Raw genomic sequence first — 18,432 nt, forward strand, 5'->3', positions numbered from 1 at the left:
TGTTTTTTCAGCCAGTCTGATATTCTCTGCTTGTTTACATTTTTGTAATTTCAATGTGGTTGAGTTTAAGTCTGCCATTTTATTTCTATTTGTTCCATCTATTCTTTGTTATTTTTCCTTCCTTTCTTTGGATTTAATTCTTTTTTAGTATCTCATATATCTCCTTTTGTGACTTATTAGTTGTACCTCTTTGCTTTACATTTTCAGTGTTTGCCCTAAGGCTTACAATGTAAATCTTAACTGATACTATCTACTTTCAAATAATATTATACTGCTGCATGGATAATGTAATCACCTCAGAATAATATAATTCCATGTCCCTTCCATCCTTTGTGCTATTGTTTTCATACATTCTACATATGCCATAAACACCACAGTGCAACACTATTATTTTTCTTTAAGTAGTCAATCATGTTTTAACTAAATTAAAATCATTAAATTTTCATCATCTACAGCATTGTTTATTCTTTCATGAAGATCCATATTTCTGTCTAATATCACTTTTCTTCAGCTTGAAGAACCTTTTTTAATATTTATTGTAGCTCAGGGGCACCTAGGTGGCTCTGTCGGTTAAGCATCTCACTTCAGTTCAGGTCATGATCTCAAAGTTCATGAGTTCGAGCCCCATGTCGGGCTCTGTGCTGCCAGCTCTCTGCCCCTCTCTCTCTGCCCCTCCCCCACTCACACTCTGTCTGTCTCTGTCTCTCCTTCAAAAATAAACATTAAACAAATTTTAATATTTATTGTAGCTCAAATCTTCTGTAAACATTCTTTGAGTTTTTGTTTGTCTGAAAATGTCTTTACTTTGCCTTCATTTTTAAAGGATCTTTTCCTCAGTCATGGAATTCTGGGTTAACAATTCCTTCTTTCAGCACATTAAAGATGTCATCCCATTGCGTCCTGGCTGGCATTTTTTCTGATGAGAAGTGAGCATTCATTGTATCTTAATTCATCTGTATGAAATGGGTCTTTTTTCTCTGGCTCTCTCCATCACTGGTTTTCAGCAATGTAATTACAATGTACCTTGGTCTGTGTGTGCATACAGAAAAGGAGAGAGAGCATACACATAGATGTGTGTTAATGTAGGTTTGTGAGTGTGTGTGTGTGTGTGTAGGCTCAATTCTTAATAATTTCCTAAATGGAGTTTCAGCCATTTCAGTGTTAATTGTGGTATAGATTTCCTAATTTAAAAAATTGCATATGGATGCAAATATGTCAGGCTACCAGAAAGTGGGGAGGAATGGCCAGTCCCCGGCTCCTGGTGCTTTGAGGGCCACCAGGTCTAACATGTGCACAGTATGAAGTGGCCTCATCCATCCCCTGGGCCCACTGGCCAGGAGGGCAGAGCCTCCGTGGCGTTTTATGCATGGGCAGAACCTGAAACTGTAGAACAAAGGTTTCTGCCTCCAAACACCAGGAATGTGGGCCAGATAGTGTCTGGCACACCATTGGGGCCCTGTGGGTGATACAAGCGACAGTGCAGAAAAGGCAGAGAATAATGGCTTCTCTCTCCCCCCACCAAGTCCTAAACCACAGCCTCCAGAAGGAGCCAAGTCCAACCCTTCTAAACGGCACCGGGACCGCCTGAATCAAGAGCTGACCAAACTGACCAACTTGCTGCCCTTCCCTGAGGATGTGCGGGCCCGGCTTGACAAGCTCTCCATCCTCAGGCTGATTGTGGGCTACCTAAAGGTGAAGAGCTACTTCGCAGGTAAGTGGCAGCCGTGGTTCCAAAATAAGCTATGAGAGGAGCCTGTGCACACAAGCACTTGGAGTTAACCTTCTGTCCGGGCAAAGGCTGCACCATGGTGTTTGGTCTCAGGCAAAGGAAGAAGGCAGCATGCTCAGCACAGGCGCAGTAAGTGAACCAGAATGCAAGCGTGTAAGTGGATGCCCAACCTGATGTGTAAATTCTGGGCTCCACACCATCTCTCAGGCTGTCCATGGAAGGAGATGGACACAGGTCCCAGCCTGGCTGTGTTTTGCACCAGGCTCAGAGACTGGCATATGCAGAAGTCCCTAGCTGATGGCCTGAATTCTTTCCTTCCGTTGATTTGTCATTTCTTGTGATAAGCCAAGTGCTCCTCCACCTTGCAGAACTTTGGTTTAGAACAACCATTTTTATGAAACTACGATATGAATTGAGATATTTCTTATTATCTTCTGGAGCACTTATTCTCCTAAAGTTCTTTACCATGTAATGGGCACAGTCTACTCTTCCATGTCCTGCCTAATTCACTGTGTCATTGCTGAAAGGTAGTTTTAACCCATTCCTGCAAGTGGAACTTTTACTCAGTAAATCCAGAGATGCAACTGAGCACAGATGAGCTTGTGGCCGCCAGTTTCTCCTGGAGGAGGAAAGTGTGTCCCTTCTTAACTGGTAACATGCAGTCCAGGAAGACAGACAGGAAGACTCTGGGCCTGGATAACATGTGGCAAATTGTTACAGCAGCTCAAAATAGAAATTAAAAAATCAATTGGATCCAGTCAACCTTGAAAATACATTGAGAATTATGAAACTGCCCAAAATGCAGTGAAAACTTTAGAGGAGCAGCTGCTATTTAATCGCATATAACAGTAATGTGGAATAGCCATGTAATGGTCAAACACATTTGAGGTGCTGGCCAGAGGCCTGGGGTCAGAGGGCCAGGATGACTGCTGAACAGATACAGGGTTTTCTTTTGGGGTGTTGACAGTATTTTGGATCTCGATGAAGGTGGAGGTTGCACAACATTGTGAATGTGCTCAATGCCACAGGGCTGCTCAGTTTAAAATGGTTAATTTTACACTTTATGAATCCCACAGGGGCTGAAATCCTTTGAGGGAAGGGAAGCATAGGCCCTTCAAAGTCCTCTCATTACCCAGAGCCTTGCCTTGAATAGCCTTGCCTCTGTTTCCAGGCTGCCTGCCTAGAGCTGTGCCTGGGCCTTCTCTCCTCCAGATGTCTCTGGTTTGTGCCATGAGCACAGGGACTGTGCTGCAGGCCACTGACAGTGGTGGAGACCTTAGACCCTCTGACCTGGGTCTGGTTTCCCCCAAGGATGGCCCAAAGGAAAGAGGCATATATGTGCCCCTGGGATGCTCTGGAGAGCTGCTGTCTTTACTAGTTGTGTGTTGTGAACTGCTTTCACATGGAAACACCTTGATCCTCAGCCAGTCTAAAAGCTGGTCTGTTCAGAGCTGTGGATCTCAGTCCTGTCTCTCCCACTACTTTTGTACACTCCTCCTCTGGGTCTCTCCTCTGAATGGATGAATGACTTCCAAGGCTGTTTCTCATGTAGGCAGGAGTGGGGACAGCCTGGGTGAGAGGCACAGCTACCTCAAGAGCCAGCCTGAGGAAAACAGTCCCCATTCCTTTTGGACCCTCAAACAGGCAGGAAGGCTGGACCCACAGGATCCACACACACAACGGCTTTGATGAGGACCCACTACTGTCCACAGGATCCTAGCCTCCCCAAGCCATAGAACCCACTGAGCTGCCATATCAAGGTCCCAGCTTCCTCTTGCCATGGCCTAAGTCCGAGGCTAGGGCTTTCCCTATCCCTGCCTACTTCCGCATTCAACAGGACAGGTGCCATGTGTCAAAAGTTTCATAACTAAGCAGTTAACCCACATTCATCTGCTATATGCTCTTCAAATCCAGACACCCGGTTCTCCCTTTCTTTGTGACTCAGCATTATATAATTTTCATATTATGTAATTCATAAGAAAGGATTGTCATCTATTGAGCATCCTCTATGAGCCAGGCTTTTTGTCCAGGTATCTCATCTGAGTCTGTGAGGCACTGTCATCATCTGCCAGTACTGATAGAAAAGTGAGGCTCAGAGAACTCAAGGATTTTTAAGGTGGCACAGCAGAGAGAGAGAGAGCCAGGACTGAACCTGCTCTCACTGCACTAGGCAGAGTCTCTGTTGCCATGAAAATGAGGTAATCTGAAATCACAAACTCAAGCTAGAGAGAACTGGATGGCCCATCACTTGGGTCTTAGACCAGCTGGGGCCCACTGTAGAGTAAGAAGATAAAGAGACTTTGCTGGAGACCTGGAGATGGGGGCGGGGGCGGGGGGGGGGGGGCGTGGGGGAAGCACATAGTCACATGTCCCAAAGAGACAACTGGCTGAACGAGAACCCACTGTTCACACTCCTGTGGGAACTTGGGGGACAGCCTGGCTGGGACGGTTCTGCCGATGGAGGAGCACATTAGCACTCAGCTTGCAGGGAGGTGCAGGAGCCTGAGAAGACATGGAATGCCTCTGTAGAGTGGTGCAGAACTGGAGGTGTGAGGGCATTCTAGATCCCCACCAGCCTGGGCCTGGCCCAAATGCCTCATTCGTCACAGAAGAATGTCTTATTTCTAGGCTATCTCTATGTGGGGCTGCTCTTGGGTTGAATTCGTTCCCCAGCACCAGCCCCATACCTTAATCTTCCCCAGACAACCAGCTACGTCTCTAGCATGCAGGCCACTCCAGTGGTCCCGGGCCAGAGACAGAGGCAGGAGTGCCCTGGTTTCCACAGGGTTCTCTGATGAACCCTGTGATGAGCTTGTTTTTAAAACAACTTGCAGACCTCTCTGTACAAATGACTTTCCTCTGATTTCAAGCAGCCTCGACTTTTCACAGCTGCTCTGTCTTAGATGTTGGCTTGAACAAGCAGGAGCAGCTCCAGTAGCCCTTGGGTTTCTTGCCAGGAATCATGACCAGATCACTTAATGGGCACTTCTGAGGCTGTAAGATGCTTTCCTTTTTTTCCCCCTCTTTATTTCAGAGCTATCATGTATTTTTTTTTATTTCTTCCAAATTTTTATTTAGATTCTAGTTTGTTAACATATAGTGTAATATTGGTTTCCAGAGTATAATTTAGTGATGTATCACTGACCTTAAACACCCAGTGCTCATCAGAAGAAATGCCCTCCTTAATACCCATCACCCATTTAGCCCATCCCCCCACCCACCTCCCTCCATCAACCCTCAGTTTGTTTCCTATTAAGATGGTTTCCTCAAACACAAGCTATACCAACAAGATTATTACATATTTGTTTTCAATGCCACCTTTGTCTTCCTCAGCCATCCTAAAGGACAGCATTGCAGACTGCTCAGGTGACCCACCCATGAATCCAGGAAGAAGTGAGCATACCTCTCCACAAGTCAATGCAGAACTGTTTTCTGAAGGGGACTTGCTTCTTCAGGTACTGTATGATATTTTCCAACTCTATTCCCTGTCAGTGGTTATAATTATAACAGAATCAGGCCTCAGAGTTTTCCAGAAAAATTTTGTTTCAACTCTTATTGAATTTATCTTTAATTGCCATGAACAGTTTCTGGTTGAATAGAGTATTCTATATCTCTTTTTCCCATTTTTTGGATAATTCTATAACTATTGTGCCATGTGGGTGGGAGTCACACATGAGAAGAGTCAGAAACCCTGGATGTCAGTCCTTAATGGCCACCTGCTAATCAAGTAGCAGCCAACTCTCCCCACAAGGATGATGCTGCATTTCCCTGCCTGCCTCAGGGGTTGTAAGACTCAGAAAGCTGTCTTTCCAAAGGCTGTGTGCTTCAGATCCAGGAAATCTTTACTTTCAGGACACTAGGGGGTGTGTAGGTGCAGTCGGGGTTTGGTGCTGTCTTCAGATGAGTCATGTGAATCAAAGAGTCTGTTCCCTGGAGTTTGGCGGCACAAGCATTGGTTTGCAGTTCCTGATAAGGGCCTTTTCCATGAGGTTAAAGAGCTTTTCTGGAAGTGTCGTTTCCAAAAGACAAAATTTCCAGGTTGCACGATGTGATGCTTAAGGTCTTTCACTCCTGGGAACACACTGTGAAAACATGTAGTCCTTATTCCCAGATCACATGCCAAAAGTATCAAACCTGAATTTGAGAAAACTGAAAAAATTTTTGGAGACTTTATATCTCTTTAAGGCCAAAAAGTTTAACAGGTGAATACTGTCTTCCTGTGAAGAAGTTTAAGAAGCAAATCATCGACACATTGTGGCAAAGTAAAGCCTGAAGAAAACTATAGCATGCAGGTCAGCTTTTAAGTTTTGTGAAAAGTAAGAAGGACACTCTGTGAAGCCCTGGGGCATTACTGTCCAGGTATTTCCATTCTTTCTAAGTGAAAGCAAATAGATGTTAGCTATCCTTAATCAACTGGAATACTAAGAAATGCACTGCATAGATCAATTGCAGTGAAAAAAATTTGCTATCATCAGGAATGGATATTGGTAACACATGGGGGTTAGGAACAACAGGGTAATGAAGGATTACAGTGTTCTTTATTGCTCAGAGGTCCTGGACAAACCTCCATCCCTGGCCATTGGGTTTCATCACAGGTAAATTAGGAGTGTTACAGGGACTAGTGCAGCATATAATGAGGCTCTGAGCCTTGTAATCTTCTATTATGGTCATAATGCCTTATAGGACTTCTTTCTTTATAGGCTATTGATTAATTCTGGGGAGAGGTTTTGAGGGATCTCTTTGAATCTTGATGGGAGGTGCACTGTAGATTCTGCCAGTAGCAGATGAAGATTTTGTCCATAAGAACGATGGTAGCTGATTCAATAGGAACAAATGATCAGTGTCTCCAGACTCAGCTAAACCACAAGAGATGGAGCAAATAGATTTCAAAGGGTCATTTAATTCACCTCATTGGCTATTTGATTAATACTGTCAAATTCTAGAATTATAACCCCCTCTGCCGCCTTTTCCTCAGTTAATTTTGAAACAGTATTTTTCAAAGATGCAAACTTAGAATCCTGAAAATTGGTACCCTCAAGGCACCAATTAAAGTAGTTATCCCATTCAGTTTGTTTACTTTGTTTTGTTTTGTTTAGTTTTGTTTTGTTTGCAGACAAAGGTTTCTAATGTAATTATAAGAAAAAAATTAGGAAGCTCAAATGTTCTTCCATATTGGCCATTGAAGTTCTACATTACTTTCAGTTAAGTTGGTATATTTAGTTAGAAATGCACATGAGGGGGGCCATGATTTTAAAACATAAAATCGACAGAGGACCCAGAATGGAGGGGGCACCCTCAAAGCATTTTGATGATTATGATCTGTTTTATTAGAGTCTTTTTCCTAAAACCAAAGAAAATTCCTAAACAGCACAGTTCCAGTAGAAACAGCCTGGTTTCAAAGGTATCGGACCAAAGTCAGCATATTTCCAACAGGCACAGTTTCAACAGGAAAAGTTTAGTTCTAAAAAAGAGTGGGGCCAAAGTCCAAATGAGTACTCTCAGAGGGCAAGGCCTTAACACAGATCCTTAATAAAGCATGGAGAAATCAAAACAGAGAGAGAGCAGAACTCAAAACCCAGAAGAAAACTTAGCCTCAAACTCCAAGGTTCACCAAGAAAACAGTGAGCTCAAGTAGCTCTGTGGATACCAGTGGCTTTTGCTCATCACCCCAGGAATTGTTGAGGGGGGGAGGGGAGGGTCTTTTCTGGATCCCACTTCTGACACCAAGTAACATTTACCTTGAAAATAAACTGTCAGCTGTTTTACCAGAAAACATAGGTTTACTTGGGAGCCATAGGGAATTGCAATTTGGGACAAACAAATCTATTGAAAAACCATAGGCAAGTCCATAGAACAAAAGAGAAGAGACTCTTCTGTAAAAGAGATAGGAAAGGAGAAGGATAAATTGGAAGGGGATGTTGTAAACAGAAAGTCCATTAGAATAAACTGGGAGCTGGAAGTATAGTGACTTCTCATTGGCTGGGGTGTGACAGTCTTAGGCTGAGATTTGAACATCTCTTACTGGCTAGGCTGGTTCGGGGTGGGGGGGAGGAAATCCTTCTTCCTCCTGCTGGTAGCAAAATAGCTAAAGTAGTATCAACTTGCAAGATATATCTCTTCCTGTTGTGCTCTGCAATTGATGATGAGTTGTAAGACATGAGAGCTCCCCCTCTGATCCCCCAGCTCCATGATTTAAAAACAGGTTTCCTTTTATTTTCACAGAAATATTTGACTTCATTTTGTGGGAGCACGTTCAGATGTTTGGCATTCAAGATCAAATCAAATTTAAATCATTCCATTTTTCTAAAAACGCACAATTAAGAGGGTGAAATAGTAGACCAGCTAAAATTTAACAGAGAAAATCAGGGAAAGACACAATTTGGAAGAGCCACAGGGTCAGAAAAGTCTCAAAATCTACCAAAACCTTGCCCTTGTAATGTCCAAATGCAACTGGACCATCGTCTAGAACAATAGAGCAACCCATTAACAATTAGTGAAGGCTAACAGCTTGAAGTTTAGTGGTGAGATCAGGGAAGGAGATAATAAACCGCAAAGGTAAACACTGTTGTCACTATCTGCTGATCAGGAAGACTATGTACATACCCAAGGCTATGCCTTATAGGGAATGAGATTAGAGGCTGCAGGGGGTGAGGGAATTAGACTTCACTGAACTAATCCATCCAGATCATTAAATAAACAAGCAAACAAGAGAGGTGGAGATCATTATCCAGTTAGTATATTACCTAAAGATGTAGTTCTAAACAATAAATCATGAGACATGTAAAGAAACAGGAAAGTGTGACTCATGTAGAGAACTAAAAGAGGGAATAGAAACTGCCCTTGAGTGACACAGATGTTGAATATACCAGATAAAACTTCTAAGTGGTTTTTATAAATATGTTCAAAGAATGAAAGGAAATAATTTTTAAAATTAAAGATGACAAAGTCTCATCAAATACAAAATATCCATGAAGAGAGATATAAAAGGAACTACATGGAAATTCTAGAGTTGAAAAATATAATAACTGAAATGAAAAATTCACTAGAGGGACTCAATAGCATACTTGAGCTGGTAGAAGAATCATGGCGGGATTTGAAGATAGATAGAGATTATGCAGTCTGCAGCACACACATGCACACGCACACACACACACACACACGATATGAACAGAGACTCTAAGAAATATGGGATACCATTAAATGCACACCAATATACATATACTGGGGGTACCAGACAGAAAGAAGAGAGGAAAAGGAGCTGATTGAATATTCAACAAAATGATGACCTAATACTTCACAAATTTTATAAAAACATTACTGTACACACCAAAGAAGCTCAAAAATATCTAAGTAGAATAAATTCAAAGAGATACACACCTGGACACATCATAGTCAAAATATTGAAATGAAGACAAGAGAAAATCAAACACCAAGAGAAAAATGATTCATCATGTACAAGAGAACCCCCCACAAGATTAACAACTGACTTGTGATCAGAAACCATGAAGGCCAGAAGACAGTGCAGTGACATAAAGTGCTGAAAGAGAAAAAGAAAAAAACCCCACACATTTCCACCAAGAATCCTATATCAGCAAAACTATATTTCAAAATGAAGGTGAACTAAATATTCCCAGATAAACCAAAACTCAGGGAATTTGCTATTAGCAGACTCACCTTTTGATAAATACTGAAGGATCTTTTTCAGCCTGAAGGTAAGTGATATCCAACAGCAATTGATCCACGTGAGAAACAACAGTACTGATAAGGCAATTATCAGCAATTATAAAAGGCAAAATAATGTTTCTTCTTTCTTCTATATAGTTATTTTAAAAAGCAGTTTCCTGGGGAAACAAACAAGTATATAAATTGTGTTGAGCCTATAACACACAGAAATGCAATATACTTTACAATAACAACAATACAGAAGGCAAGTGAGAGAAAATGCGTGAAAACTTGTGCTGAAGTAAGGAAATGACATCAGATGTGAACTCAAATACACAAAAATTGAAAAGAACCAGAAATGGTAACAAGAAGCTTAATAAAGTGATTCTCCTTAAACATATATGTGCTCTCCTTTCTTCTTTCAGCTGATTAAAAATGCATTAAATTAGGGCGCCTGAGTGGCTCAATTGGTTAAGTGTCCAACTTCAGCTCAGGTCATGATCTCCGTGTTCATGGGTTTGAGCCCCATGTCGAGCACAGTGCTGACAGCTCAGAGCCTGGAGCCAGCTTGGATTCTGTGTCTCCCTCTCTGCCCTTCCCCAGCTCTGTCTCTGTCTCTGTCTGTCTCTCTCTCTCTCTCTGCCTGTCTGTCTCTCTCTCTCTCTTTCCCTGTCTCTCAAAAATAAATAAACATTAAAAAATAAAATGCATTAAATGTTAAAGTAATAAAATAACATTGTATTACAGATTTGTATCATATAAAGTTATAATATGCATTAAAATATAGCAAAAAGGGAGGAAGGTAATAGAGATATATAGGAGTAAATTTCTATATCTCATTGGAATTAAGTTAGCATAAAATGAAGTATATTCTGATAATTTGTTATGTATATGCAAGCCACAGAGCAACCATTTTTTAACAAACTCAAAAAATACAAAAATATTACATTAAATAAATGAAATGCTATACTAGAATAAAAATTTATAGTAAAAGAGGAACAAAAGAAATATGAGACACAGAAAAAAAAAAAGCAAAACAGCAAATGTAAATCCCATAATATCAATGATAATCTTAAATGTAAATGATTAAACAATCCAATAAAAAGTCTATTGACTATCTGGCTGTATTTCTTATAATCCCTCCCATATGTCTTCAAGAGATACACTTTAGATTCAGAGATGTAAATAGATACAAAGCAAAGGTGGAAAAGAATATACTATACAAACAACAACCATAAGAGACCTGGTGTGACTACATTAATATGAGACAAAATAGACTTTAACACAAGAAAAATTATTGGAAATAAATATTTTATTTATTTATTTATTTATTTATTTATTTATTTACTTACTTACTTTTATATTTTAGAGAGTACAGAAGAGAGGGTCAGAGAGAGAGAATCTTTTTTAAAGGTTTTTCTTAATGTTTATTTATTTTTGAAAGACAGAGACAGAGCATGAGCAGGGAAGTGGCAGAGAGAGAGGGAGACACAGAATCTGAAGCAGGCTCCAGGCTCTGTCAGTGCAGAGCCTGATGTGGGGCACAAACCCACAAGCTGTGAGACCATGACCTGAGCCGAACCAGGCGACCTGAGAGAATCTTAATCAGGCTACATGCTTAGCATAGAGTCTAATGTGTGGCTCAATCCCACAACCCTGGGATTATGACCTGAGCCAAAGTCAAGAGTCAATTGGATGCTCAACCAACTGAGCCACCCAGCTGCTCTGGTAAATAGATATTTTATAATAATTAAAGGGCCAATCTATTCCAAAGATATAACAACTATTAATATATATGCACCTAACAATTGAGCCCCAAAATACATAAAGTAAAAACTGGTATAATCAAAGGGATAAATAATTCAAAAATAGTAGTTACTGACTTTAATACCCAACTTGCAATAATAAACACAAACAACTAGATAGAAGACTAACAAGGATGTTGAACACTTAAGCCATACTATAAACCAACTAGATGTAACAAACAGTATAGAACACTCAACCAAACAACAGGACAATACACATTCTACTCAAACATGGAATATTTTCCAGATTAGACCATATTCCACCATTAAATATGCCTCAATAAATTTAAAAGAGTTAAAATCATACAAAATATGTTCTCTAATTTGGAACAAAAATAGATACATAGATCAATGGAACAGAATTCAGACCCCAGGAAAAAACCCACAATTATATGGTCAATTAATCTACGAAAAAGGAGGCAAGAATATACAATGGGGGAAAGACAATCTTTTCAATAAACAGTTCTGGGAAAATTGGACAGCTACCTGTAGAAGAATGAAATTGGACCACTTCTAACACCATACACAATAATAAACTGAAAACTAATTAAAGGCCTAAATGTGAGACCATAACCCATAAAAATCCTTGAAGAGAATACAGGCAGTAATTTCTCAGACATTGGCCATTATAGTATTTTTCTTGTCTTTTTTTTTTTTTAATTTTAGAGTGAGCAAGGGACAGGGGCAGAGGGGGAGAGAGAGAATCTTAAGCAGGCTCCAGGCTCAGCACAGAGCCCAAAATGGGGCCTAATACCACAAACCTAGGATCATGACTAGAGCAAAAATCAAGAGTCAGACATGCAACTGACTGAGCCACCCAAGTATCCTCATGGTAAAATTTTTCAAGAAATGTCTCCTAAGGCAAAGGAAGCAAAAACAAAAATAAATTATTTGGACTATACAAAATAAAAAGCTTTGGCACATTAAAGGAAGCCATCAACAAAAAGACAACTTACTGAATAGGAAAAGATATTTGCAAATGATGTCTCTGATATCTAAAGAACATACACAACACCAAAAAGCAAACAATCCAATTTAAAAAATGGGCAGAGGATCTGAATAGACCTTTTTCCAAAGAAGACATACAAATGTCCAATAGACACAAGAAAAGATGCTAAATATCACTAACCATCAGGGGAATGCAAAGGAAAACTACAATGAGATATCACCTGCCAGAATGGATAAAATTTTTAAAAAAAGAAAGAAAGAAACAACAAGTGTTGACAAAGATGTGGAGGAAAAAAGTACCCCTCCTGCACTGTTGGTGGGAAGGTATATTGGTCTAGCCACTGCAGAAAACAATATGAAGTTTCCTCAAAAAATTAAAAATAGAAATACCATATCATCCAATAATTCCACCATAGGATATTTTCCCAAAGAAAACAAAAACACTAACTCGAAAAGATATATTCATCCCTATGTTTATTGCAGCAGTATTTACAACAGCCAAGATATGGAAGCAACCTAAGGGTCTACCAATAGACAAATGGATAAGGAAATTGTGGTGTATACATACAATGGAATATTACACAGCCATAAAAAAGGTTGAGATTGTGCCATCTGAATCAACATGGATGGACCTAGAATGTGTAATGTTATGTGAAACAAGTCAGATGAAGAAAGACAAATACCATATGATTCCACTTAAAAGTGTAATCTTAAAAAGCACAGGGGTGTCTGGGTGGCTCAGTCAGTTAACTGTCCGACTCTTGATTTCGGCTTAGGCCATGATCTCATGGTTCATAGGATTGAGCTCCACATTGCACTCTGCACTGACAGTACAGAGCCTGCTTGGGATTCTTTCTCTCCCTCTCTCTCTCTCCCCCTCCCTTGCTCTCTCACTCTCTCTTTCTCTCAAAATAAATAAACATTTAAGAAAAGAAAAAGGAAACAAAAACAAATGAATAAACAAACAAAAAGAAGAATCAGACCTATACATACGTACAACAAATTGAGGGTTGCCAGGGTGGAGGGGGTTGGGCAGTTGGGCAAAATGGGTAAAGGGGAGAGAGAAATATAGGTTTTCAGCTATGGAATGAATAATTGACAGGAATGAAAGGCACATCATAAGGAAAAAATACATATATAATAAAATAAAATTTTATATAATCGATACATCTTTTTAATTTCTAGCAGTTGAAAGCACTGGGGGAAAAAGTTCTCCTGCTACATTGGACTTAAATTAGAAATCAATAACAAAAGGACTATTTAAAAATATTTACAAAGTACACACTTTCCTAAACAACCAATGAGTCAAAGAAGAAATCACAAGAGAAATTAGAAAATACTTTCAGATGAATGAAAACAAAAGTAATACAACAAAACTTAATCAAATGCTCTTAAGGCAGTTCTTTGAGGAACATTTATAGCTATAAATGCCTATATTAAAAAAATAAAGATCTCAAATGAATAATCTCACTTTCCACCTTCAGAAATTGTAAACAGAAGAGCAAACTACAACGAAAGCATGCAGTGGAAGGAAGTAATAAAGACTGGAATGGAAATAAATAGAGGATAGAAAAACAATACAAAAGTCCCATGGAACAGTTATTTGAAAAGATAAACAAAATTGACAAACCTTTACTTAAATCAAGGGGGGAAAAGGACAAAATTCAATTTACTGAAATTGGAAATACAAAAGGAGACCTCATTACAGATTGTATAGAAATACAAAGGATTATAAGGAAATACTAGAGCAACTGTATTCCAACAAACTAGAAAACTTATATGAAATGGACAAGTTCTTAGCGAGTCACAAACTAAACAAAACAGAAAATCTGAATAAAACTATAACATGTAAAGAGATCATATTAGTAAATCTAAAATATCCCATACAGAGCATCTCAGTTTCAGGTGGCATCATGGTGATTTTTACTAAAGATTTAAAGAAGAATTAACACTATTCTTTCACAACTTCTTCTAAAAAAAAAAGCAAAAATAGAAGGAGCATTTCTTTACAAGAAAGAAGACTTTACAAGAAAAGAAAACCACAGGGCAATATGTTTTGGGAATATGCATGCAAAAATCCTCAACATAATACTAGTAAAGTGAATCTAACCAACATACAAAAAAAGATTATACTCCCGAATCAAGTGAGATTTGCCCAAGAACTGCAAAGTTGGTTTAACATGTGCAAATCTAGTAATAAAATACACCATATTAATAGAATACAGGACAAAAACCACATGATAACCTCAGCTGATGGAGAAAAGGCATTACGAAAAATCTGATACTCTTTCATGTAACAAAAATCTGATACTCTTTCATTAAAACAGTGCTTTCTCTACCTAATATAGGACAACTACAAAAAAGCCAAAGTAAACATCACACTTAAAGTTGCAGACTAAAAGGTACCTGGGTGGCTCAATCGGTTTAACAACCAACTTCGGCTCCAGTCATGAACTCATGATTCATGAGATCAAGCCCCACATCAGGCTAGCTGCTGTCAGTGCAGAGCCTGCTTTGGATCCCCTGTGCTCCTCTCTCTGCCCCTCCCCTGCCCCTACCCCTGCTCGTGCTTTTTCTCTCTCAAAAATAAACAAATATTTAAAAATAAATAAAGTTGCAGATTAAAGATGTTGTCTAAGATCAGGGAAAAAACAAGTTATGTTTTTTCTCCCATTTCTACTCAACATTGTACTGGAGGTTCTAGGGAAATTAGGCAAGAAAAGGAAATTAAAGTCATCCCTACAGAAAAGGAAAAAGTAAAGCTACCTCAATTTGCAGATGACATCATGTTGTATGAGAAAAACCTAGGGAATCCAGTACAAAGCTAATAAAACTAAAAACAAGTTCAGAAAGTTTGCAGGAGAGATCATATAAAATGAATTGGGGGGGCGCGCTAAGATGGTGGTGTAGTAGGAGGACCCTAGGCTTGCATCCTCCCTTGAATGCTAACTATCATTCTGAATACTCTAGAAATCAACCTAGAATTGATAGAACAAACTGCACAACTAGAGGGAGAGAAGAGGCAACTCTGAGGAAGGTAGGAAGTGTGGAGATGTGGTTTGGGGGAGAAACAGATAGTGTTTGCTGCAGAGGGAAAGGATCCCTGGTCACAGAGAAAAGCTAGAGACAGTGGAGCACACGTGGATAAGCACAAGAACACTTCCCCAAAGCCATTGGCAAGGGGAAATGAGTGGGGATGCATTTTGTGTCTTTGCAACCAGCGGGGCTCAAAAGACTGGGGTTTCAGAGGTCCCCAGGCTTTGCTGGGATAGAGATCTGAGGCCGCTGCCCTACTCCTGAGAGAAGGCAGGCAAGCAACCCTGGGGCAGCCTGCCCAATCTGAGGATCACCTAAGTGGCATAGGAAGAGACTGTTCATTCTTTTTGGAGTGCATCTGTGAGAAGTGCCATTGCCTCTCTGGGGACAAAAGAACCTGTGGTTGCCATTTCCCTCCCCACCTCTCAGCATAGGCTCAGAGACACCTGCTAAGGGCAACTAACCAGGAGGCTGGCTGTTTAGGCTGCTTGCTTCAAACTCCACACCCCTGCACCGTGGCACGACTTCCTTTCTGGGTCAAACCTGCATCAGTCTCAGCGCAGCAAGCTCAGCCCCCAAAGGAGCAGCACAGGTCCCAGCCACACTAGGTCCCTGAAGCTTGGAAGTTTAAAAGTTAGCTGACCTGGCTGGGATAGAGCCTAAGGTATGCTGCACTGCTCCAGGCAGGAAAGTGACCGAGAGAGTGTGTGAATACAGTGATCTGAAAAATGCCTGTGATCGCCTGAGGGGAATTTATTCGCTCATCTGAACGTGCTTCTCTGACAGCAGTGAGAACAAACTCCCCTCTCCAGAGACAGAGGAATGGGTTGGCACCATTTCCTTCCCCCATACATCAGCATAAACCAACTTCAGTAAACAGCACAGCACCAACACTTGCTGCCTAGCCTACTTACACCAAGTACTACCTGCCCTTACCTCTGCTGGTACTGCTTTTCTCTGGCAAGTGTGCCTAGCGACCAGTGCAGTAGGCCCCTCCCTTAGAAGACCAGCAAAAACCCTCACATACACCATGTCTATCAATCAGAGAGTTAGGCGAACTTCAGTTCTAGTGGAAATAGCATCAGGTCTCTTTTAACAAGCAGACTAGAGCACACCTAGTAAAGATTCACGGCACTCTGGTTAAGATACAAACACTGTCCACTGTAGGCAAGGAGAAACTGCAGATGACTGACAGCAGCCAAAACACAGCAGCTCCCAGAGTGCACCCAGCACACACCAGAGACACTTCCTGAAACACCACGTCCCAGAAACTATATGACCTCTTCTTCATAAAGCCATTACTCTCAGAAGCAGGAAACATAACAGACTTTCCTAACACAAAGAAGAAGACAGAGACCTAGACAAAATGTCAAGATGGAGGAATTCATTCCAAAAGAAAGAAAAAATGGTCACAGCCAGGGATCTAATAAAAACAGATATAAGTAATATGCCTGATCCAGAATTTAAAGCAAAAATCATAAGAACACTAGCTGGGCTTGAGAAAAGCATAGAGAACATCGTGGAGACCCTTACTGCAGAGATAAAAGAGCTAAAAACCAATCAGGCTGAAGTGAAAGATATAACCAAGATCCAAAACCACTGGATGTAATGACTACAAAGATGAAAGAAGCAAGCAGACAAATGAATAAGTGATATAGGAGATAGAATTATGGAAAATAATAAAGCTGAACATGAGGTAAAGAAAAATCTTCAAATGAAAGTAGACTTAGGGAACTCAGTGACTCCATCAAACATGATAATATTCATTTCAAGGAGTCCCAGAAGAAGAGAGGGAAAAGGGAGCAGAAGGTTTATTCAAGAAAATGACAGCTAAAAACTTCCCTAATCTGGGAAAAGAAACTGACATCCAAATCCAGGAGACACAGAGAACTTCTATCAAAATCAACAAAAGCAGGCCAACACCAAGACGTAATGTAGTTAAATTTGCAAAATATAGAAATCAAAAATCCCAAGAGCAGCAAGACAAAAGAAGTCCATAACTTACAAGGGAAGACCAATAAGGTTCGCAACAGATCGCTCCACAGAAATTTGGCAGGCAAGGAGGGGTGGCATGATATATTCAATGTGCAGAAGGGGAAAAATATGCAGCCAAAAATACTCTATCCAGCAAAGCTACCATTCAGAATAGAAGGAGAGATAAAGAGTTTCACAAACAAAAACTAAAGGAGTTTGTGACCACTAAACCAGCCCTGCAAGAAATATCATAGAGGACTCTTGGAGTGGGAAAGAAAGACTAAAATCAGGGGTGCTTTGGTGGCTCAGTCAGTTGAACGTCCAACTTTGGTTCAGGTCATGATCTCATGTTTTTTGTGTTCGAGCCCCACATAGGGCTGTGTGCTGACAGCTTAGAAAGGACCAGAGGGCATCAGAGAAACACCAACTCTACTGGTAACACAATGGCACTCAATCCATACCTTTCAATAATCACTCTGAATGTAAATGGACTACATGCTCCAATAAAAGATATAGGGTATCAGATGGATAAAAAAAATCAAGATCCATCTATATACTGCTTACAAGAGATGCATTTTAGACCTAAAGACACCGACACGCTCCTTATCAGGGAAATACAAATCAAAACCACACTCAGGTATCACCTCACGCCAGTCAGAGTGGCCAAAATGAACAAATCAGGAGACTATAGATGCTGGCGAGGATGTGGAGAAATGGGAACCCTCTTGCACTGTTGGTGGGAATGCAAATTGGTGCAGCCGCTCTGGAAAGCAGTGTGGAGGTTCCTCAGAAAATTAAAAATAGACCTACCCTATGACCCAGCAATAGCACTGCTAGGAATTTATCCAAGGGATACAGGAGTACTGATGCATAGGGGCACTTGTACCCCAATGTTCATAGCAGCACTCTCAACAATAGCCAAATTATGGAAAGAGCCTAAATGTCCATCAACTGATGAATGGATAAAGAAATTGTGGTTTATATACACAATGGAATACTACGTGGCAATGAGAAAAAATGAAATATGGCCTTTTGTAGCAACGTGGATGGAACTGGAGAGTGTGATGCTAAGTGAAATAACCCATACAGAGAAAGACAGATACCATATGGTTTCACTCTTATGTGGATCCTGAGAAACCTAACAGGAACCCATGGGGGAGGGGGAGGAAAAAAGAAAAAAAAAAAAAAAAAAGAGGTTAGAGTGGGAGAGAGCCAAAGCATAAGAGACTGTTAAAAACTGAGAACAGGGGCGCCTGGGTGGCGCAGTCGGTTAAGCGT

General features: G+C 40.4%; 1 protein-coding gene across 2 annotated transcripts in view; it reads left to right on the top strand.

Moving 5' to 3' along the window:
* LOC123610433 (aryl hydrocarbon receptor-like) overlaps positions 1-18,432 on the top strand; it is a 66,930-nt gene that overhangs the window by 9,175 nt on the left and 39,323 nt on the right. For both annotated transcript variants that reach the window (XM_045501019.1, XM_045501018.1), the window contains exons 2-3: positions 1,524-1,711; positions 5,063-5,184. In XM_045501019.1, the coding sequence (XP_045356975.1) occupies positions 1,524-1,711; positions 5,063-5,184 (310 nt within the window). The remainder of the gene's footprint in view (positions 1-1,523; positions 1,712-5,062; positions 5,185-18,432) is intronic.

Source organism: Leopardus geoffroyi, chromosome C2, assembly GCF_018350155.1.
Source record: "Leopardus geoffroyi isolate Oge1 chromosome C2, O.geoffroyi_Oge1_pat1.0, whole genome shotgun sequence".
Lineage (NCBI taxonomy): Eukaryota > Metazoa > Chordata > Mammalia > Carnivora > Felidae > Leopardus > Leopardus geoffroyi.